At 50.9% G+C, this 22,710-nt stretch overlaps 2 protein-coding genes across 11 annotated transcripts; both read right to left on the bottom strand.

The window, feature by feature from the left end:
- Positions 1-36: 36 nt before the first annotated feature.
- Positions 37-15,976, bottom strand: GABPB2 (GA binding protein transcription factor subunit beta 2). Of its 10 annotated transcripts, XM_075176255.1 has the most exons (11): positions 14,194-14,936; positions 13,489-13,551; positions 13,091-13,230; positions 11,857-12,024; positions 11,510-11,704; positions 10,972-11,122; positions 7,791-7,955; positions 6,242-6,427; positions 4,615-4,748; positions 4,383-4,445; positions 3,729-3,804 (listed from the first exon to the last, which is right to left on the bottom strand). In XM_075176255.1, the coding sequence occupies exons 3-10, from the start codon at positions 13,196-13,198 to the stop codon at positions 4,431-4,433; spliced, it is 1,122 nt and encodes a 373-aa protein (XP_075032356.1). In that variant the 5' UTR covers positions 13,199-13,230; positions 13,489-13,551; positions 14,194-14,936; the 3' UTR covers positions 3,729-3,804; positions 4,383-4,430. The 10 variants fall into 10 exon arrangements, with proteins under 10 accessions (XP_075032351.1, XP_075032347.1, XP_075032349.1 ...); XM_075176250.1 differs by lacking the exons at positions 4,383-4,445; positions 14,194-14,936 and adding an exon at positions 15,733-15,976 and having other exon boundaries at positions 37-3,804; positions 13,091-13,233; XM_075176246.1 differs by lacking the exons at positions 4,383-4,445; positions 14,194-14,936 and adding an exon at positions 15,733-15,976 and having other exon boundaries at positions 37-3,804.
- Positions 15,977-16,564: 588 nt separating this feature from the next.
- Positions 16,565-20,169, bottom strand: MLLT11 (MLLT11 transcription factor 7 cofactor). The gene is made up of 2 exons (XM_075175864.1): positions 20,076-20,169; positions 16,565-18,478 (listed from the first exon to the last, which is right to left on the bottom strand). The coding sequence occupies exon 2, from the start codon at positions 18,469-18,471 to the stop codon at positions 18,199-18,201; it is 273 nt and encodes a 90-aa protein (XP_075031965.1). The 5' UTR covers positions 18,472-18,478; positions 20,076-20,169; the 3' UTR covers positions 16,565-18,198.
- Positions 20,170-22,710: the final 2,541 nt, after the last annotated feature.

Here is a 22,710-nt window from a genome sequence, read left to right as displayed (position 1 = left end):
GGGACAGGGCTGAGGCCAGGGGCAAAGGAAAGCTGCTGACAGAGGTCGCGGTATTTTATTAAGAAACATAGTACAAAAAAAAAAAAAATTATAAACGTTGAAATTTCTGCATTTCCAAACATTTACCCTCAGCAGAAAAGGGGTCCCAGGCACTCGGCTCCTCGTCACAGCGCTAACGGGGTCCGCAGGGGACCTGCCGCCGTGAAGCGGCAATTTATTCTGCGATAAGTGCCCCGGCGCCGCGCCTGGCACGGGGAAAAACAATCTGATAAAGGCGAGATTAAAGAAATAATCCGATTTGGCACCAAGGAGCGCCCCGCGGGCGGTGGGTCGGGGGGACGACAGGGAAGGCCGCGGCCGAGGTCTGCGGGGACCCGCGCCATGCTCGGCTTAACTCCCGGGTTTGTTATTCCCCTTCGTGGTCGTCCAGAGAGGATTTAGTTGCCGTTTCCTGACCTCCTCCGCTCATCCCCACCGGATTTACAACGCCCTGCTTCCGATTTAGGATAATGGAAACCGGTTAGAGCCGGTTACTGCGAACAAGAGGGAAATAGATGTCTAATCAAACCCAAGCTGGTTCAATTAGCGCCACGCCGCCTCCTCCGCCGAGCAGAAACAACCCGCGTTCCTGCTGAGACCGCAACTTCTGCCCCGGCGTCCCCGGGAAGCGGGCCGGGGCTCTCCCGCCCGCAGGAGCGCGGATGCGATCCCCAGCCGCAGGGGAGGGGAAGCGGGGCCGGCTGCGCGGGCGGGGGCAGCTCGGCCGCCCTGCCCCGGTAAGAGCGCAGCTTCGAGAGCGGAGGGGGTCGGTCAGCCTTCAGCCTCTCCCAATCCTGCGCCCGCCGGCGAAAGCAGCGCGAGGGCGAAGGCGTGGGTGAGGAAAGCCCTGACGCGGCAGAGTCCGGCCCGGACTCCGGTGGGAGGTTATTTACGCGCTCACAGCAGCCCTGCGCTGCCACCGACCAAAAAACTGCTGGTCTTGGCTTAAAAAGCTCCAAATCCTTTCTGTGGAAGAGCAGAGGATGCAGCCGGGTTTAAATTCTTTCTCAATGCTGGGCGGAGATCAAATTCTCCTCGTCTTTGTTCAGAGCCCGAACGCGAGTAGTTCTAAAAATTAACGTGTGATTTCCCCCCCACAAGGCGAAGCAATAAGAACACTGTCAGCTTTATTTGTTCCAACTCTATAAACCAAATCCAGTTACCGTGAGCGCCACGGACTTTTTTTTTTTTCCCTCCTCTTCTGAAGGGGAAGTTTGTTTCCCAGCTGAAGGGACTTTTTGGCAAAACCGACCCTTTTCAGGGGAAGGATGGAAATAACTGAGAATCGCAGTGCTGTCAAAGGCACAACACAGCGTTTATATACGCTACAGCTGTCGAGCTCTTCAAATTTACAAATAATCACAAACTTCAGGCAAAACCCAAAGTTGACAGTGTCCCTTCACATCCGTAAACGCTTCCGGGTATTAGAAGAATCTGCCTGGATTTACTTTAATACTGTCTCGAACCCCCCGACGCAGATTTTTAGTTCCAACAGACCCAAATTGTCAATGTTCTGGGGAACAAAAGAAAATAACTTAACGCATGCTCGAAGTCAGCGAGGAAACGCTGAAGTCATCAATAACCAGGAACCGAATCTCTCCAAACATTCATTCATAAAAAATAATTATTAAAGCCTTCTTCAAAACATCTTTTGGAAAAAGATAAAAAAGTCTTATTTATAAATATAGCTACACTGGTTATAAATAAATGCACTTAGATTCTCAAAACCCAGCAAGTCTCACGAAGCCTTTGCATAAGTCACATAAACCCTCCTCTCCTACCGCTGGCCGGTGAACCCAACCGGTGAAACGCGGCGAAACGTCGCCAAAGACGGCATTTCGGCAGATCCCGACCTTCCCTTCAGGCCCAAACTCCAGGAACTGACTGATTTTAGGACGAAAAGCGATTTCCTCTTGGGGTGAGAAATTCCTTCAGAGCCGTGACCGTACGTTCATACCTTTATGAGCTCGTTAGTCTGCATTACCTCTCCGACGTAACAATACGGCTGATCTATCAGCAAAGAAACGGTAACAAAGGCAGTACCTGAACCAACAGAAAACCGTGTTATCCGGACACACTTGGAAATAACAGGGAAAAATGCAATGCAAGGACCATGACACTGAATTATTACCCTGAATCCTGCCAGCAGTTACAAAACTAGGACAAAAAAACCCCACCAAACCCCAAACCAATAAACTACGGGCCAAAAGCGCTATGAATTTTTATCCTGCGAGAAGACATTCTCGGAGAGCAGGCCAGCTGCTAGGGCCTCGGAGCTGCACGCCACTCCTCGCCCTTATAACCCTTTTGCGACCATCACAGCTTGCATGATGGTAGTTTTCTAAACTTCACTTGTTTATGGTATTTTTCTAAACTTCACTTGATAATCTTTCATTATCAATCTCAACGTGATTTTTCGGGGTGCTTCCAATCAGTTCCCTGCTGTCTCGAAACCCATAATCCGCTGTACTAAAAGGATCCCTGCACTAAACAGGCCTGCAAAGAGTAAAAAAACCCCAAACATTTCAGTAACAAGATCAGCTGCTTATTAGAAAAGGTTTTAGTATCTTTAAAAACTGTTTAGTTAAAAAAAAAAGCGACATATGTATCTCCAGAGACAACTCGACTCCCAAGCTGTCTTGCAGCAACCGCCGTATGTATAGTTTTGCATATATAATCAGTTAACGCTACTGTTCAGCGCAGAAGTGTCAAATAGAACATTTGACTAAGTATCATAAAATTGAGGAGCAATCTTTTGCGATCCCTTTGGGTAGTTAAGGGGTCTGAAGTAGAGCTCCCCCAAATGGTCCCTGAAACAAAGAGGGCGGGCGACGCGTGGTATTCCCTGATAGCGTGAAATGCTCCGGCTGACAGACATTCAGCCCGGCCTTTGCTCTTGCATTGAAGGTGGCCTCAATCAAGAGATGCATAGTCTTGCTAAGAAGAAGAACATGTAATTCACTTTCTAGCTGAGAGGGGAAATCCCCTCCGCACCTCTGAAGATTTTAAAGCAACACCCCAAGAGACCACTGTTTCTGAAGGTCCAGATCCGGTCACTCGACTTCGCAGAAGGGAGCGAACACCTCAGGTTATTGCAGAGTCTGTTTTCAGTGCTGTGATTTCCAGGCAGCTGAGAGCTAATACCAGCTGCTTTGGCGATGAGGTATTTCTTTTCCACTCCCAACAATGCAGGTATTGACATCACCAAATAAGCCGTCAGGTCACTCGCTGGCTAAAATTTTGTAAAAAAACCTTCCAATCTCTCAAGGTCAAGCTTTAAGAGCACCTTTTGGCACCGCGCTGAAAGCAGAGTTATGCTGCGAGCGGCTGGAGAAGCTTCTACCCCTGGCGATGGGGTGGCTTTGGCAACAGCCCTCTGCTCTCAACACCGCTCGCCAACAGCACCTTATTTAACAGAAAAAAACCAAACAAACAAAAAGTTATTTTCCTTTACAAAACCTAGTCAATCACCGAGGATTAGGAGGTTACAGTTTCCACAGCGATATCAGTTGGCTGATCCGTTTCCAGCATGGACAGCACGGATTCCTTGATGTCTTCTGAGGTTACCGCAAGCGGGTCAACCTCGGCGACCTCTTCGAGCACCGTCACCTCAGCTCCGTTGGGCTGCTGCCTCACCATGGCTGCCAGCTTCAGCCGGTACTCCTCCGCCTCTTGCTCTTTCTTCATCAGCTGGCTGCGATATTCCTGAGCCTTCCGGTTTGCCTCTTGCAACTGCTGCTGTAGCACTTCCCTTTCAACGCTGTCCTACAGAAAACAAAAGTTGAGAGAGCCCACGATGGAGGCCCAACCTGCGACACGAAGGAAACGGGGTGTGCAAGCACTCCAACAGTTACGAGCTACAAAAGCCAAATGCTCTACGGCGGCGCTAGAAACATGCTTGGGTCAAGTTCTGTTCAACTGGATTGCTCATCGCAGGTTACCAGAGGCAACCGGGACACGGAGGCACAAAGCGGCTGGCAGGCGTCCCCGCAGCGTGCAGGGAGGTGGGCTGGGAAGTCACGCGTGATCTCACCGTGATGAATTTCAAAGGTTGGAAGCAGGTGTAACCAAGACGCAAGAAAAATAAAGAGCTATTAGCGCTGAGAAGTTGAGAGGCAATCGAGAAGAACGTTCTTCCTCCCCAACAGAGAGTGATGGGAGAGTCGTTCCTGCTGCTTTATGAAGAGCTGAGACTCGGCTTACACCCAGCCCATGTGTTGTGCTTCTACAAGAAATCCTAAATAACCTCAGTAAACGACCACGATTCATCTAAAAACCCTGAGCTACAGCTTCAGCACAGGCAAAATGGCAACAAGTGATTTAGCTGGCTCTTTTCCTCCTACCTATACTCGACTGAGCATCGCTCCTCTCAACCGCTTGCGTGTTCATTGCTAACGCAGGAGCATCTGCGGGAAGAGCAGGGAACCACCCAGCAGAGTTTGTTACAGACATCCCCGGGCTCAGCCGGGCAGGGCGCAGCTCGTTTCTGTCCTGAGATGGCTTTTGACATCCTCAGCACAGCAGAGGAACACGCAGGAGACGGCGGCAATCAAAGTTACAAGCAGGAGTATCTACCTTGTCTTCCTTCGAGTCATCTACATTTTGTTCCACTTTTTGCTTCTTGGCCAGTGGCTTTTCTTCCTCTTCTGCGTCATCTCTGTCTTCAATAACAGTCTCTTCTGCAACCTGACCAGCAGGTACAGTTAAAACTGAAAAATTAAAAAGGTGACAAATTATACAGTGCGAGACATGCTTTTGCACAGATGTTTCCTGAAAGACTTGTCTGAAGTCAGTGCATCAGCGTGGTTCTGGAGAAAAAGAGGAGACCTGCAGATGGGCAATGCCGAAGTCTTCCCTGCGAGGAGAGAAACTCTGGACCGGGTTCCCCGTTTTCTTTATTCAGGCCTCTCAAATACTCGAGTATTTCACCACAACAGAGCTGACAGAATCCGAAGTCAAAGATTTGCATCTTAGAAAACATGTGAGGTAAAAACTATCATTCTGATGCCTCAGCAATGCAATTAATAGCCAAGGCAGGCTAAGCAAGAGGAATAGAAAGCTCTTCTCGAAAATTCCCAGTACAGACAGTCCCAGTGGCTAAGCTCTGAATCAGCTTTAAGCGCACGCAAGAGCTGCAAATACTCCAGAGAATAAACACATTTTAAATCTGCAAACATGGGTTTTCACTTTGGGAAGCCAGTAGCAAGAATTCGTCCAACCACGAAGAGAAACGCCACCACGTGAGCTACTGAAGGTAGATCTACCTAAACAGTTCTCCCTTTGTCTTCCTTAGGCTAAGAACGGGTTACAAGCCAGGAATTATTTGCAGTAACTTGGCAAATAATTCTGAATAATTAACAGCTTTAGAAAATTGCTTTTCACTCGTGAAGTCCGTAAACAGACAGAATTGATGTAACCTATCTCACACTGCAACGCTGTATGCATGTTACAGGAGAGCTGCCCTGCTTCCTAATCCTCTTTTTCTGCACCAACATTAATCCAAATAATCGAGTATCCCTAGGACATGCTAAAAGAATTGTCGGTAGTAGACAAGGTTGATGAATTCCATCCCTTGAGGAAACAAAAATTCACTGTACGAGCACTCTGAAGCTCTGCCCTGCTTTACTGAACACGATTTACTTTTGCCTTGTAAAACTGATAGATTACATTACCCTAGGCAATATAACTAGTTATAGGAGAAAAACGTGTATTTAAGCTGGTATTAATGGCCTAATACTAAGCTTTACAAGAACGATGGAGTGATTGCTAAGGATGACAGGTTGCAGTTTCATCGGCCGAGTGATTTACTCCCAGACCAGGAAGTTCGCCACAAGATAAAGGAATCGTCTTTGCCCGGCTGCCAAAGAGACAACGGCTCACTTGGCATTTCTCTTTCCGCAACGTTCTACTAAAGGTGTTTGGTTTTAATGCGTAGACCAAAACATTAAAGCGTAGCAGTGTGAACGTGTATTAAGCTACAAACAAGTCGCTGGCAAGCTTTCCTGCTGACGTAAGTCACACAGACATTTTAACCCCTGCTGGAGCCCAGCAGTCAGGCAGGGATCTGTGACACCACAGCGACCAAGCCAGGTCGCACCAGCCGCCTGCCCTGCGGGGCTCGACAGCGTTCACAGGCGGCAGTTATTTTTTTCTTTTTGAAGTTAATCTGCGGCGCTGCCTTCCCAGTTCAGCTCCTCCTTACCTTGCTGTCCGTCTTGCATGGTTAGGATAAAGGGCTGGCTGAGGCCGCTGGTGGGGATGGCTGTTTGCAGGCTGCCCAGGGGAACGCCGTCTGTTACAATGGCGATGACGCGCTGCCCTCCGCTGCCAACCACTTGTTGTATGGCAGAATCGACAGAATTTGCTTCCACTATTTCCTCCATCTTACCTTGAGAAACAAAGTAAGTGCCAAAAAAAGTCAGCGCTTCCTTCTCTCTTCCTTGAATAGAAACTGAAGCCTAGTGAAAAAGCTCAAGTACACAGCTTGAGACTCCTGGGATGCCTTCTTACGAAAAACAATCTGGAAATACAGTAAGTCTTAGTAGGGGAAAGAAAATAAAATCCACTACACCTTAGCAAAACATGTCTTCTAGAGTAAAACCAGCATTTTTTGTGTAAATTAGTAGGCACTAGCACACAAGCATATTAATTGAATTAAAAAGCCTGGAGCTGGAGGCAGCTGTTAAGCAGACCTGGCTCTGCAAAGCTTCCTTCCATGACCCTTCCTCCAGCTCTAACGAAGACAAACCACATGCAGAAAACTCTTCGTGCCTCAAGAGCCCCGTCCACACGAGCACGGCCAAAGCGACCACGAGGAGGCTGTTTAGTTTGGCTGATGACCGCAGCCGGGTTCAACTCCCTGGGACACTTTTTGTGTGACTTAATGGCTCGCGCAAATAATCAGGATTGCAAACCCTCGGCTGCATCCTGCTCCCAGCGTACGCTGCAAGCGCAGGAAGCAGAGGGGATCTGACCTGCTACGTGCGCTCTGGGTGCCAAAGAGGAAAACGCTCGAGCACCGCAGGTCAAGGAATCAGTGGTGTGGCACCAGCAGCCTAAAGAAGTCAAATTGCTCACCTCTAGATTCTAGGAAAAACACTTAGCTTTGGGGAAAATAAATGAAAGGAAGGTGAAAGGATTATACAAACTTTAACTTTATCAAATTTCTAAATCTGAAGTTAATTAAAGGTCAAACATGACACTCTACAAACATACCATAAAAGATCATAAAAAAACCCAAACACAAAAAATGCCCAAACCCTTCTGTAAGAAAAAGTTACCAGAGCCTCAAGAGACTCAAAACATTTGTTGACTACCAACGTTTTACAGCAAACTGGGGACAGAAAACATGTCAGACAATTTCCTTCTTAAACAAATATTTATCTACGTTTATATATTAAAGTAAACCCATGTTCTGAAGCGTTGGTTTGGTTTTTTTTTCTTTTTTATATAACCGTTAAAGCACGTGAAGAGCAACGTACTGTGACGTCAGGGTCAGACATGCTGGTTAATAAAAATTAAGTTACCTCTATTGGTAACAGTTGCTGGTTTTTTAATTAAGTTTGAACTGGGATTAAATAAATAAATAAACAAAGTTAACCCACCGCTTCAGAAATATTTATCATCCTCTCTTCCTTACCCTGAAAGAAGGCAAATTCACTTCCACACATCTTAAATTTCCTCCAATTTCCTTGCAAGATACTCGCTAGAACTACACAAATTTGAATCGGCATCTGACTGGTTCCCCCTACCTGTGTCTCTGTTTGAGTTGGAAAGCGGTGCCGATACTTCAGCGAGGGCCGCAAGCGTGGCAAGTACGGAGGTCGTTGAATTGGAAAACTGCACCGTAGAGACATGCGAGTCACCTGGTTGGGAAAGATGAGGGCAAACGGAAGGATCTTCAGGACCTGCCGTATCTAAACAGCGAATAAAGCAGTCAGAATGCAACAATTTTGTCATCTAGAGATCACGACATCAGGTATGAATTATTTTCTGGGCTCCCAATGGTCAGTGAGAAAGGGAGGTGGTACAGATCATTCTTCATGAGAGGTGCCTCTACTAAATGTTAAAAGGGCTTTGACACTACGTTAGAACAGATTGTGCCCACTCCGAGTATTTTATGGTAATTTTAATCGAACTTAAAACAAATATTTCATTAAGTTATTTCTGAATCGCTGAATAAAAAGAACAGCAAATGTGAACCGATTTGCTCCAGCTTTATCGTAAGAACTACAGAAAGGCAGGCTGTCTGCCGGGCTACTTGGCATGCCGAGCTTCGATCTGGAGACGTGGACGGCTTTTCAAGATGCAGCCACGCTGCCTGATGACACTCGCAGACGTGCTGGAGTCTGACTGCTGTAATGTTGTGCAGAGAGGTTGCTACGCACATAATTACTTGGCTTCGCGTTGTATTGGAACTTTCAAAAGTTGCAAAACCGAAAGAATATATTAAACTCGTTTGCTATTATGAGTAAATTACAGCACCCAAGTTCTTCCTCAGTTGGGAAAGTGTCCAAGTACAGTCTTCAGCATTACTTCATAGAGCAAACGTTTTAGCACAGAAACTTTTGCTCAAATGCAGAAATTGGCTACGTATATCACTTGATTTCAATGTACTGGGCACACAGGTCCTTTCTTCCTCCCCTCTCAGCTTCAGTAACGGAAACACCACAGTTACTGCACTGGGGTATTGATTTGAACGAGATAAACAAGTCTTCTGGGTTCCAAAAAACAATGTTTCTTCCTCCAATTGACCATAGTAATTCCTATTCAAAGGCAGACTTAATAAGAATGGAACAGGAAATTAACTAAACGGGCGCAAACTCAGTGCATATAACCCACAATTCCTCTTTAAAAAAAAAAAAAGAGATCCTGTACCTCATTGCCAGCGTAGATAAACAGATTATAAGCATACAAAGGAAGTTCATCTAAAGTTCCCCTGCCTTAACCCTTGCAACCTATTTTCTCTCTTTCTCACTGGCTCCTGATTTTACAAAGGTTATTGAGGGACTTATTTTCAAAGAACGATACTTTCAAAAGGCGGTAGGCTAGGCACGTGAAAATACCACAGGCCTAGTGACTGTTTTCAGCAGCTTGTAACCAGATTTCTTCAGACCAGCTGCTTCAGACCATACTTATTCCTATTTAAAAACTTTTTCAGTAAGGGAAGACATAGGGAATTTAAAAGAGACAAGAACAATTATTAGCTCTAAGTGTCAAATAAGAGATTTTTGTTATAATGAAGGCGCAGTCGCTGATGCCCTCTTGTGGGAAATGAGAAAAAAACTGACGTGGCCTAGAGCAGGAGACACCGGCTATTTTCACGCAGACCAGCAATGATCAGTCCTTGAAGTGTCGTGGGGGGGAAAAACCCAGGGTATTTTAGTCCAGTGACAGGTGGGCAATAAGCCACCGCCGTGTTGTGGCGCTGAAAAAGGCGATTACATTGCAGGATACATGAGGAGAGGTGCGGTGAGAGACGAGGATTTACAAGGCCAGTGCCAAGAGCTCATCTGGAACGCTGCGGCCACTCACCCACACACCTCGGATGGATTCCAGGGACTCGGGGTGACCAGCTTGCTTAGCCCAGCAAACAAAGGTAGAGAGGGGACAGGACTGATTTCACATCACAGGGATGGAGGCGATGGAAAAAGAAGAATGATTTCAACTAAAGGGCTGCATTCGCACCAGGAGAAGGTCTAAACAGGCTGTGAATGTGTTTAAGCTGGAGATCAGCAGTTTTCTAACTGCTTTTCAGGGGCGGCGTCGGTCCCTGACTCCTACCTGGCTTGTAGGCAGAGCCAGATCCGCCTGCAGAGACAGCGATGCTGACCGTGGCGAACGCGTCACCCGGGGTACAAAAATCCCAAGTTTTACGCCCCTTTGAGTTTGTGGAATATCCTTGACTAAAGATGTTGTGCGCCAGTCACACTGCATTTTCCTCACAGATGGAACAGGAACACTTTTGGTCATTTTTCCCCTTCTAAATTAGGATTTGTCAGTGCCCCAAAGCTGCGAGGAGCCCTGAAAGCTTCGATAGCAAGTCTGGAGCTTTGCTGAAGTCGCTGTGGCCAGACACAGGCAGAGAGGTCTGAGTCGGACCGCAGAACATCAGTATCCGGGATTTTAAAAGCACTCTCTAGCTAATAAGCAAACATTCACGCATGTGAACAGTCCCACTAACCAAAGAATTACTCACATGCAGAAGTGTTTGCAGGATGAGGCCAAATAGCTTCACAAAACTTGCATTTAGTAGCCTCCTTGAGACTGAAAAGAAACAATGGTTTGGATTTCCCCAAATACAGAAAATTCACTTTAAGAGTTATTATGAAAATTGGAATTACACAAAAAGAATTTGCACTCAGCCTTAAGTTAAAAGTGTCTTCCCCACCAAAATAAGGCTCACAGAACAATGAGGAACCTAATTATTTCCATCTAACATGTGGGACAGAAGAAATAAGGAGTAAGCTACAAACCCAACAGACCTGCTTATTCTGCAATTTCCTCACTCAACATTTATATATAGCAAAACATTCATTCAACTCTTGAAGCCAGTAAAGAACAAAGCAAACCATTCCCCAACCACTCCGCAGTGCTCAGAATTTGGCACAGGCAATAATTCTCATTATTCCTCTGTTGCAATCAGCCAAATCCATGTTCTCAAGCTCTGTTGCTTGTAACAGATCTGGAGCAGACCCACAGCTGAGCTCAGCAGAGCTTTGCCACTTCCAGTGGAACCACCTTTATTTACATCAGCTAGAAATCTGCTTTGTAACCTTCAACGGCAAAAATATTCTGGGGTAGGAAGCAGTAGCTGGGTGTGTTTGGCTGTATTTCACTTTTCCGCTGCTAAATGACCATCTGCCCTCTACTGGTAAGCAGTCTTAGGAACTTTTTTCAAGACTTTCCCACTCAAGGTCACATAAACCTTACCTGAGGTGTTTTTGGCGTTTGCTGAAGAGACGAGACTAGCGAGATTGAGAACTTCCCCTGGTGCAAGAATAAATGGTGAAGTGAGAGTCACAGTGTTGGTGATGGGATCCGTTCTCTCTGGATGAGTGTTTACCTGGTTCTGCATTGCTTCCTAGGAAAGAGTGGGGTCAGGCATACATTCGTCACGCTTTCTGTGGTATTTAGCATCCTTGAAACATTTTAGAGGCAGATTTTTATTTCTCTCTGCAGCACGTTAGGGGCACCAGTCCAGAGACTGTGACAAAACCGCCACCTAAACTTGGCAACTTACACTACAACCGCGCAAGATGCATGGCAATAAAACCCTGTCACCACTGAGTCCTAGCAGACACACACCAATTGATCTAGAAATAAAACAAACCTCATCCACCTCCGTATTTCTCGTTCTCTCTGCAAACAGAAAATGATCCCATCGGATACAACAGGATCCCTCTCACTCTCGCGCAGGTCCAGCTGTGGGTCAGAGAATTACCAGCAAGTTCCTCCTTCCTCAACCTACCTGTAGCATTACCAGAGTCTCTGGATTGTTCTTGTCCAAAGCAATATCGAAAGCCGATTTATCAAACTTGCTGAAAGCATGGACATCAGCTCCATATTTGATGAGCAGCTCTACGACGTCTCGGTGGTTGTGCTCTGTCGCCCAGTGCAAAGCAGTCATTTTCAGCATGTCCTTGGCATTTACATCCGCCCCGTTCTGAAAGAAATACGCATTACTTGTCTGGGCGCTGTCTTCTCTCAATGTCTTAAAAGTGGTGCCTGCACTAGCATTTAAACAGCGACATCAACACTTAACTCCAAGGGCCATTTAGACCAGCCTTAAAGTGATATCTGATTTATTATACTTACCCTAATTAGCAGTTCTACAATATGAGTGTGTCCATCAGCTGCAGCCATGTGCAGTGGCGTCCGGTCCACTTTTGTTCGGGCATCTCTGCTAACACCAGCTCGAAGCAGCACTTCTGCTGTCGAATAGTGGCCGTACTGGGCAGCCAGGTGAAGAGGCGACGTCCCAAGCTGCGTGTTAATTTAGAAGAGTTACTGCCGGTTCACAGCAGGAGAGGACAGGCACAGTCATCACTATGTGTGTGTCCGGCAGTAATTAGAATGACAAAGCTTCTGGAAGAAATTAATTTAACCTTTTTTTTCTCCACTCAGAAATAGGGGGCTGCACATCCAATGATTTTCCTGATAAACGTTAAACTTTTTAGGGATCTTTATGTTATCTGATAACTTGAAGATCAAACATGCTTTACTTTCTTCACTGTACCACTCATTTATCCCTGAGCATCACCCTGCTTCTTTTCCAGACCACAGCAGAACAGCTCTGCCATTTCTGTATCATGACAGATCATTTCACCGCCGTTTAGACCAGGGCAGTATTACAACATTACTAGGCTCTGCTACCTCTGATACAGTTAATTCCTTCACCTCGCAAAGTTATGAATCAATGGGCTGATAAGTTAGGAAATGAAGACAACTGGTGACGGAAAATGGCTTCCGATGGCTTGTTCGTTATACTCTGGTTCCCTGTTTATCCAACTGTTATTCTTCAGTTTCATTAAAGCTTTTATTTCCTTTCCAACCCAGGATGGGCTGGTTTGTTTTCAGGGTTTTGTTTTTTTAAGGAAAGAAAAAAAAACCCACCCCCAAGGATGAGTTTCTTCATTGAGAGAGTTTAAACAATTAAATGCAGCATTCTTAAAAGAACTTCCTATTGCTGAGAGGTTTAACAGTTCTTCCAATTTGACTTGCCTCATCATTTATCTCAGCTGTCGGGAACTGCACTTCTTAAAGCATCGAACCCTATATACACTGCTGTCTGGGTACTTATGACTGTGCTCTCGTGCTTTAGGCAGAGACCAATCTTTACACAAACGTCAATTCATCTTTGCCTGAGGAAGGTCCTGGTTTTTAAAGTGCTTCATCCGGAATCTGCTCCGCCACAGAAATCCAGAGACGCGTTTTCTGCCAATCCACACTCTGGTTTTACTGCTCCATTTGTATCCTCTAGGTTCAGCCCTAAAGAGCACACACGCAACCCGTTTCACACAGAAACCCAACGCCTCTTCCTCCGACGTACCCAGTCAGTGGTGAAGGGAGCACCGCTGGCCATCAGCTTTCGCACTTCGTCATCTTCGCCTTTGCGAGCTGCTTCTAGCAACCTCTTCCCTAGGTCCACCAGGGACATCTTTATACATGGGAACAAGTATTTGCCGAAAGCTGCTTTAAAAGGTGGGAGCAAGAAACGGAAAACAAACGAAAAGCAGTGAGGCAGAGACATTTTAAAAGCACTGTACAACTACAGCCCCACACCGTCTTCCCATACAGAACTAGGCCCAACATGATCAATAAAGAGGCATAAACATCTATCATATTTTTCAGTTCTGTGCCCTGGAAGATCGAGAGAAGGCAGCACAGAGGGTCAGCAACCAGGTCAGACACCGCAAGCCACCAGAGCTCCTGCAAAATCCTGCTTACCTCAACAGCGCCTTGCACGGACACAAAGACTTGCCCATGTGGATCCAGTTCCAAGAGCAGAACCTAAAGAAGCAACGTCAAAGCTGTTTGCACTCCTTGCTCAACATCATTTTGATTTTTAAAGCGCTTTAAGAACATGATTTAATCTCCGAGACACTCTCTCTGACCCCAGCACTAGCAACTAAGCATGGGGGAACTATCCCTGTTCTCTGCAGGCAGAGGGTAAAACAAACCTTGGTAACTCCAGTGAGTTGTTCAAGGTCACAAAAGGAGCAGAACCCAAAAGCTGTGCTCAACGTACCGGGCAACAGTGTCTCTATTTATTCCAAGCTACATAAAGCATAGCATAATTATGGCAATAGCGAACTGTAGCATTTTTCTCAACAATAGGGTTATGCTGGTACGCCAGTCCTGTCAAAGACTGACTTGAAAGTCTATCCATTAACTCATGTACAATGTTCAGTAAGCGGCTACAAACGAACGTCTGTGCAAACGGGCACCGTGCCACCCAGCATAACAGTGACTCCAACAGCACTGAGGCCCTCCACTGATTTTTTTCCTTCAATTTCCTTCAAGTACAGTTCTATGAAATAGTTGGAAAGCTCCATTTCTTTCCTATTTCTTGTTCTTTCAAGAGAAACATCCCACCCTGTCCTCAGTGATCAACAGAGTCAGCTATCAGTAAAACCAAACAGCAAATCTCACCCCTAAATCTCATCAGGATACACTGCCCACATCGTCTCCCTCCACAAACGCATCACTTTATAAGACTATTTTGAACTTGTAGCTTTTTCCAGACGTGCAGTTACTACGTGCAACACCTGAGGCTTGGAAGTCAAGAGCCCAGAGCAGTTACTCAGAGTTTACCCTGCAATCAGGATCTTTGATGCATTTATGATGCATGTGTTTGACTACCACAACCCTCCTGCCCTTTAGGACTTTCCAGTTTGGGTTTTTTTTTTTCCCCTTTCGCACTTCTTGTGGGACAGAGAATATTTTTTAAACGTTCCTTCTCATCGCCCACGTCGAAAACACTTGCATGTTTTCCGGGCATGAGTAGTTGCACCGAACTCTGCGTTCACAAAGTTAACCACCAGCTTACGTATTTTTGGAGTTTACCACTCTGGGTGTGTTTGGAAAAGAAAGGAGAAGCTGGATCATTAATAAAAGACATCAGTTTCTCTTCTCATATTAAACTGAACCTTTGTCACTTATTATTCGGAGGCCTCTCCTTGCATTCCCGCTCTCTTCCCAGCTGGAAAACCTCCTTTCAGGGAGGATTTAAGTCTGAGGCTCCCTCTCTTTTTTTAAAATTATTTACAGTATTCGCAGCTTGGACTACTGTTGATAAATTCCTCCACCTCCCCTTTGCTGCATTTCAGAAGTAAAAGGAAAGAGCACGCTTCTCAAAACCCCCAAACCTCCCTCTGAACAGCCAGTGTGGGGTTAGCCCTGCAGCCCTGCCTCAAGACCCCCCCAAAACTCCCGAGCCCCCCTCCTTGGTGGAGACAGGAGGCCCTTTCCCCTCTCCTGGTCGAGGACCCCCCCCCCGGCTCCCCCTGAGAAGCGTCCGTCCTCTCACCAACCCCCGGGACAGGGACCCTCCTTCCCGTGCCCGGACCCCCCTCAGGGCCCCCCCTGCTGTCCCCCGTGCCGCCCCCATACGGACACCCCAACGGGACCCCCAAAACACCCCCCCCGCGGGGGGGGGACAGCCCGTTCCCATCCCCTCCAAACCGGCCCCCGGCACTGCTTCCTCATAGGGGTCCCCTCTCCTCAGACCCCCAAGACCGCCCCTCACAGCGTGTCCCCCAACCCCTGCCCTCACGGGGGTCCCCCTCCACCCCCCCCAACCCCTGCCCTCACGGGGGTCCCCCTCCCCCCCCCAACCCCTGCCCTCACGGGGGTCCCCCTCCACCCCCCCCAACGCCTGCCCTCACGGGGGTCCCCCTCCACCCCCCCCAACCCCTGTCCTCACGGGGGTCCCCCTCCATCCCCCCAACCCCTGCCCTCACGGGGGTCCCCCTCCACCCCCCCAACCCCTGCCCTCACGGGGGTCCCCCTTCACCCCCCCCAACCCCTGCCCTCACGGGGTCCCTCCCCGCCCCACTCACGCGGCAGCTCGGGCCCCCCCCAGGCTCGCGGCTGTTCCCGCCGCGCGGCACCGCCCCCCCCGTTTCACCGCCTCCCCCCCCCCCGCGGCTGTTCCCACCCCTCCCGCCGCGGCCACACAAAATGGCCGACCCGGAAGCGAGGCCGGGAGCCGGAGCGGAAGGATTCGGCGAGCGGCAACAAAAGAGTTCGCCGCCACTGCCGCCGCCGTCGGAAGGGCGGATCGGACTTCCCTCGCTCTATCGCGGAGGACGCGGGGCGGGCTTAGCGGATTTCTCCTTCTTTTCCCCGGCCTCCTCCCCGCCCAGGGGCCTGGAGGAGGGCGGCGAGCAACGAGGGAGCCCGAAAGGGGGAGTATTTTCTCTAGCGGAAGGATAGTAGGAGGAGTCGCGCGTTCGGGCTGCAGACGGATGTGGGTGATGCGCCCCTGCAGTTAGTTCCGGCAAAGGTGTTTAGGCGCCAAGTATAAAAAGGCGGCGGTGGCGGCCGCGCGTGCCTGGGGCGGTGGCGCCTCCGTGAGGTGGCGGGGCGGGTGGCCTGAGGCGGGGCCCTTCGATATGTCCGTGTCTATAAAAAAATACATATATATATATATATATATGTGTGTGTGTGTGTAAGCAGTTTGTGTGTCTCTGTCTCCTCCGAGTTCCTTTCTGTCTAGGATTGGGGTCCCCTCAGGGTGCGTAAGCCCCCCTGTCTGTGGGGTGTTGCCCCCTCAGGTGCCCCTGACACACTCAAAGTGCCTGTTTTGAGGTAAATGTGAAACCCTGAGGCCTCTCTTCTCTGGGGTTCCTCTGAGACTCTTTCCTGTGGGGTTTAGAAAAGCTGAAGTTTAAACAATATCCTTAATGTTGTTAAATTAAAATAATCCCTTAGGCTTAGTTTTTCCACACTTAAATCCTCCACAGCATTTGCAGAGACACATGGGTACATGTTCTCATGTCAGTTCTCAGCTCACCATAAAAAGATTTGAAACAATTTAATGGCAAATTACGGAAAGAACTTGATGGCGGTCTACGTGGATTTTTTAAGTGTCCACAGGAATGTGTATGTTTTTAAATCATTTTATTTAAAGTTTCATAATAAATACTTCTCCTGTGGGTTTTCCCAGCTGGGAACACAGAAATCAAACAGCTCTGCGTAGGAGAGTTTACATTTTTCACCTCTGGTTTAACATGGGCGGTTCAAAGTCAGCAGGCTGGGTCATTTCTGGAGGTTACAGGAGAGCTGCCCTCCGTTTTCATTAAGAGTGCAGATTTTTCCAATATTTGCCTATTTTGGGGCACCTTTTAAGTGCTGCCTCAGCCTCCCCCCGGCCATGTACCCCCCCAACTCTTAGGACAGTTTCGGGATGCTCCACATCACAACTTCACCCCCATTAAACCCAAAAAAAGCACATTCAAGACGACAAACCAGTTGTGTTCACTCTCCCAGAAAACAATCTTGAAAAAAAAAACTGTTTAAAAGCCAAAAATGATTCAGGGTTGAGTTCCCCCCCCTCAATTTGAGATGATGCTCAGAAATAAACCTCAGCCTGCAGGAAGCACAGGTGAAAACCTCCCCGAGGAAAATGCAAGGCTTCCACTTGAGTGAATGCGGCATTTTTTCGTTGTTATTTTTAAAGGGGTTGATTAATTGGCTGGGGAACCAGAAACGTTTTCATTTCTGGGTAAGATCAAACTAAATTCTCCATCTTATCTTTCAGCTTGGCCCCTGTTACCCATCCGGACCCCACGATGTACCCGGCCTCCGTCCCAGCCGGGGGTGGCATCTGGGATAAACTACACGGGGGATAAAAAAAGGAGAAAAAACAAATTTTGGGCAGTGAACATCCAGCCTTGACCCCACCAAGCGAGGTCGGAGCATTTCCAGGTGTATTTACCCTCCTGGCCATCATTTCTCCTGCTTGGGCTCAAACCACAGGGCTCAAAGAGATGATTTCTTTCAAGAAAGAGGTTTGTGCACCTCCCTGCCTCTTCCACCTTGATTATCCCCAAGGGAAGGTTAAGGAGCGAAGCAGCTTTCGGAGAAACTGGGCCAGGGGAGCGCAGAGGGTCTCTGCGTCCCTGGGAGAGGAGCGGGGACGATGCTTTCTGCAAAACGAACACGATTCCCATCAGTCCTGCGCCGCTCCCTTTGCACAAATGAGTTTCTTAAAAAAGCACACAAGAAATGAGCTCAAACGCTCGTCCCAGAGCAGGGGGACGCCCGCGGTCACGCAGCCGCAGGGTGCGGGGTGGTGGCAGAACCCCCCCAGCATCTCCCGCACCCGCTGGCACGTGGACGTGGGGCAATGGGGTGGCTGTTTCTGCCACCCTCATATTTGCCCCCTGTGCTGTTACCCCCTGCTTGCACCGCCGTGGTGTTTCCAGCACTACTGCAAGAAGGGAAGAAAAGAGGGACAAGGTGGAGAGAGGTTGAGGCGCGGCGGGGAGCCCATCACCATCAGGGCTGGGGTGAACGGCTGAGTTAATTAACTATGTCAAAAACTGCCCAGAAACAAAAAAAACAACCTCCAAACCGACAACAAAACCAAATCCTTGCATGCCTAGCAGAGAGCGAGAGGGCAGGGGGGTGAGGAGGGCAGAAAGGAGTGCTTCAAATTAGATCGAAATCTAACGAGCTAATGCTGGCGATTGGAGCTCTCCAGAAATTAAAGCTGTTGAACGGCAGCAGGCTGCAGTCCTCTTCGTCGGAGATGTCCTGGCTGACCTGATCCCTCTCGCCGACGAGCTTGGCCAGCCCTCCTTTGGGTTTGTAGAGGGCCACGTCGCTGAGCCCCAGCCCCTCCAGCTCCGCCACGTCCAGCCGCGGGATCGGCATCCTCCAGTAGATGAAGGAATCGTACTGGCTGCTGATGGTGTCCAGCATTTTCGGGCTGTGAAGGGGGCGAGGGGAGAGAAGAGGAGGAGACAAGCTCTACCAAAGGCACAGGAGGACAGCTGCCCCAAAGCGGCTGAAACTCTCGGGCGTTGCCATATTGACCAAATCCCCCTCCCCCAAAATCGATGGGGCAGGAGAGTCGTAGAGGTTTGACTCTAGGCTGGGTCTAAATGCAGACTTGAGCCCTGCCACCGGTCTTATCCATGGCCTTGGTCACAGCCCTTCTCTGAGCCGTAATTTGGAGGGGCGTGCAATGGGACTTGTCGCCCCGTGCCTCGGTTTCCCCATCTGCACAAAGGGGAACGTGGGAAGGAAGGCCAGGGTGGGGGCTAGCCCCTTCCCAACCGCAGCTCCCGACATCCAGCCCGGGCACCTCGATGCCTATGGGGTGGCATCAGCGGGGAGCAAAGATGGGCTGTCCCCCACATCCCGCTCTGCCGGGAGGGACAGAAATCGGGATCCAAATGAATCGTTTTTCCACCAAACCGTGCAAAAGGGTCTCGCCCTTTCCCTGTGCCGAGCCCCCCGCGGAGTGGGCAGTGAGGGGGGTCCCTGCGCATCCCCCCACTGCCCGCAGAGCCCACGCCGTCCCTCCCTCCCCGGCCCTCGTGGCATCGCATCGCCCCGGGGAACTGCGACCGAACCCTCTAGAAAGGGCTGGAAGCATCGCTCAGCATTGCCGCCGCACCCCACCCACCCCGCCGGTGCCGGCTGCGTGCCCGCCATCCCGCCCGCTGTGCCATCCCGCCGTGCCATGCCGCAGAGCCCCTCCCGCAACCCCACCCGGATCCATGGAGAATTGGGAAAGAGCGGGAGGGGACGTGGTTCAGCTTTTTCTCCGGCACGGCACGGCCTGAGCTGAGTCACTGCCGCGCTGACTTGCTTTTCCCTGGCAGTGTTATGTCATTCACCTCTGCGCATTTGGCAACAGGCGTGGGGAAAAAAGAAATCAACTGGCTGACCCAAAATATCCTCCTTTTCCCGCTGATTCCCCCGTTTTAAGCCCTGGGAATCCGAATCCTAAAGGATGATTCAGACATAGCTTGAATCATGCCCTCCCTCGCTCCCCATCCATGCGATGTGGAGTGACCAGCTGCTAAATTTAAGATTCCCGATGTAACTCAGGCTATGAAAGGCTCCTGTGTCACCCCTTGGGTAAATTGAGCCACGGTGCTTTGAAATAGCCTCCTCCCCGGGGATATATCCCTGGGTGTTTTTCTGCACAACAGCAGCGAATTATTTAACAGTGACGGATGTTGTGGACAATGGCTTTTAAAGCTTCAAAGGGGGGAAAAGGGAGTTTAGCGACAAGAAATAAAAAATTCAAATCTCCAGAAAAGGCAATCGATAGGGGAAAAAAAACCCTCCTGCATTGCGTGTCACCCCCAAGGAAGAGCATCTATCTCCCCTGGGATCAGTGTGGTCTCCTTGTCCTTTGGGGGCAAAAACACCTTCATCCCCTTAATCCCTGCTTACCTCCCCCCCAAAAAAAAATCCTGGGGTGCCCACGCTCCCCTCCACCCAAATGTCTTCCCAAAAAAAGCATCCTCTTGCTTTTCATCCCCCTTCGCCCACATCCCGCCATCCCTTACCTGTCAAGGATGGATGGGCTCGATGCCGGCCGGGCTCTTTGTGCTGGGAAGCCGCGGGCGTCGCAGCGTCGCTTTTGTCTGCTGGCGCGTCTGGGTCTGCAATGCAGCCCCTCGAAGCCGCTCGATGAATTCCCCTTCGCCGTGGGGGGGGAGACGACGGGCAGATGAGTCAGCGGCTCCCACCCGCGCCGGGGAGGGGGAGGACGGCCGACGGGGACGCACAGGAGGGGATCCTGCGCGCTGGACCCCAGGATGGAGATCTATTAAACTTACAGAGGATGGGAGATTTCCCGCAGCGATTCCTGATTCACTCTTCAGCCTCCAGCTCAGGATTTGGGGGGATAACGGACCGTTTTCAGCCTCCAAGGAGCTGGCAAAGGTTTCTTTTTACCTGCGTGCGAAGAAAAGGGGTGCCGCGGTACCCCCAAACCTTGGGCTGTAGGAGGGCACTTTGCAGGTCAAGTGCAGGGAGGTTTGGTGCAAAAAAACCCCAGATAAGGGTTTTTTTTGCGGTGTTGCTCAGTCTGGAGGGGTTTGGTCCTGATGCTGCACGGCAAAAATATCTTGGCTTTGTGTCTGAAGCCAGACGTGGAGCTAGAAATAGGAGGGAGACACCCAGAGCCGGCATCGCTGCCAGGGCTGGGAGAAGGGCTGCCTCAAAGCCAGGGGTGGGGGGCACCTCGCGCAGCCCCGCTGCCCCCCACTCCCCACCACGGCACCCGTGGGCACCGGGCCATGACCGCGGCCCCTGCGCTGATGCGGTGTCGGAGGGACGGTGACCCCGGGAAGCGGGACAGCAAAGGAAACCCCAACGCAACCCCTCCAACCTGGGAATCTCCCTGCCCAGGCCACTGCTGAGCCCCGAAACATGTTTTTTTGGGGGGGGACAGGCTGGATCCGCACACCTGAGAGGCTGAGAGCCGCCCTCGCCCTCCTCTTCCCTGGGATTTGCCCAGGATTAACATTCCTTTGGGGCTTTAGGACCTTTTTTTTTCCTCCCTTTTCCTCCCCATTCCCTGCGCGTGGCTCATTTCTGCTGGTGCCAAGCCCTTTCGCCAGTGCTTGGCTTTCAGCCGGGCTATTTCTGCCTCCTCCTCCTCTCCCCGCCGCCGCCGTGAGCCAAGAGGATCCCGTGTCCCCTGCTCCTAAATAGACCCAGCCTCAGCTCGGCCCCGCCAGCGCCCGGCCTGGGGAAAATGCCAACCGGGGGCCCGGCGGAGGATGCTGATCCCTCCGGGGGCTGAGCTGCTGTGTTTTCGGTTGAGCCAGGGCGCAGCTTGGCTGGGCGACTCTGTAAGAAGCTGGATGTGACCCGTCTTCTCCGGAGTGTCACCTACTGAGCGGGGTGGCTCACGCGTGACAACCCAAACCTGCGACATCCCTCCCTGAGAAGGGACCGGGGGCCAAACCCCATGGGGGAAATGGGGGACGCGGCGATGCGGGGTCCCTCTGCGCCGCAGGGACCAAAATCTCTTTGCCGCAGCGGCTTTGGACCCAGTGGTTTCGGGAGGGCTGCCCAGGCCCAGCCGACACGTCGTTGGGGGGGCTGTAGCGGGGGACAATGTCCTCTGGCAGCACAAGAAGCAAAAAAAAAAAGGGCTCTTCAGCTGAAACGAGGTCTCAAACACTCAGGGTATTATCAGCCGGGCCGCCCCGACGGCCCAGGACAGGCGCGGGACAGAGACCCGACTGAGCGGGGACAGTGCCGCCTTGTTCGGGATTTCTGGAGTGGGAGCGATGGGGATGGTTGGGGTTTGGGGGCTGACACAGGAAGGGACGCTCTGGGGCTCACCCAGGGGTGTCCCCTGCATGGTCCCTCCAGGCGGGCTGGGGACCCACAGCAGGGGATGCCCCGGAGGTCCCAGTCCAGCTTGGCCGGTGGCTGGAGCTGTGGGATTTTGCCGGCGACGGTGGCCGTGGCAGGACCGCGGTGGGTGGCAGTGGCCGTGGCAGGACCGCGGTGGGTGGCAGTGGCGGTGGCGGTGGCAGGACCATGGCGGGTGGCAGTGGTGGTGGCAGGACCATGGTGGGTGGCAGTGGCGGTGGCAGGACCATGGCGGGCGGCGGTGGCGGTGGCAGGACCATGGTGGGTGGCAGTGGCGGTGGCAGGACCATGGCGGGCGGCGGTGGCGGTGGCAGGACCACGGCGGGCGGCGGTGGCGGTGGCAGGACTACGGCGGGCGGCGGTGGCGGTGGCAGCACCGTGGCAGGGGTTGTGCAAGAGGAAGGGCCCTGAGCTGGAGGTGGTGCAACGCTGCTGGACGCCGGCTGCGGGGTGGTCCAGGGGTTTTCCGCCCTTTTGGTGCTTCGGTCCCCCGAGGGCTCCGGCACATCCATGGAAAAAGTGGGAATAAGGCTCAGGAGCAAATGGGAGCATAACTGAGCCTTGGTGGGCACCCCCAGCCCTACCAGGACCCCTGGGACCCCCCCAGAAACCCCAGCCCTGCCAGGGACCCCTACCAAGCCCCCCCACATTGCTGAGTCCCTGGACCCCCGGCCCTGTTACCCCCATCCCTTATCAGGATCCCAAACCCCGCTGAACCCCCAAGAACTGCTTAGCCCCAGGACCCCCAGTCCTTCTGGGACTTCCCAGCCCTACCAAGACCCCCAGGACCACCAGCCCTACAGGGACCCC

Source organism: Calonectris borealis, chromosome 29 (assembly GCF_964195595.1).
Source record: "Calonectris borealis chromosome 29, bCalBor7.hap1.2, whole genome shotgun sequence".
Taxonomy (NCBI): Eukaryota; Metazoa; Chordata; class Aves; order Procellariiformes; family Procellariidae; genus Calonectris; species Calonectris borealis.
This window is presented reverse-complemented; position numbering and strand designations above follow the sequence as displayed.

What these genes read in the sequence shown, in the direction of transcription:
- MLLT11 (XM_075175864.1), bottom strand. Translation starts at nt 18,471, where the DNA reads ATGCTGGACACCATCAGCAGCCAGTACGATTCCTTCATCTACTGGAGG.
- GABPB2 (XM_075176250.1), bottom strand. Translation starts at nt 13,198, where the DNA reads ATGTCCCTGGTGGACCTAGGGAAGAGGTTGCTAGAAGCAGCTCGCAAA. An exon ending in TTGTAGAACTGCTAATTAGG is followed by an intron (nt 11,705 to 11,856) that starts GTAAGTATAATA and finishes TATTTCTTTCAG; the next exon opens with AACGGGGCGGATGTAAATGC. An exon ending in AAACGCCAAAAACACCTCAG is followed by an intron (nt 7,956 to 10,971) that starts GTAAGGTTTATG and finishes TTCGCTGTTTAG; the next exon opens with ATACGGCAGGTCCTGAAGAT.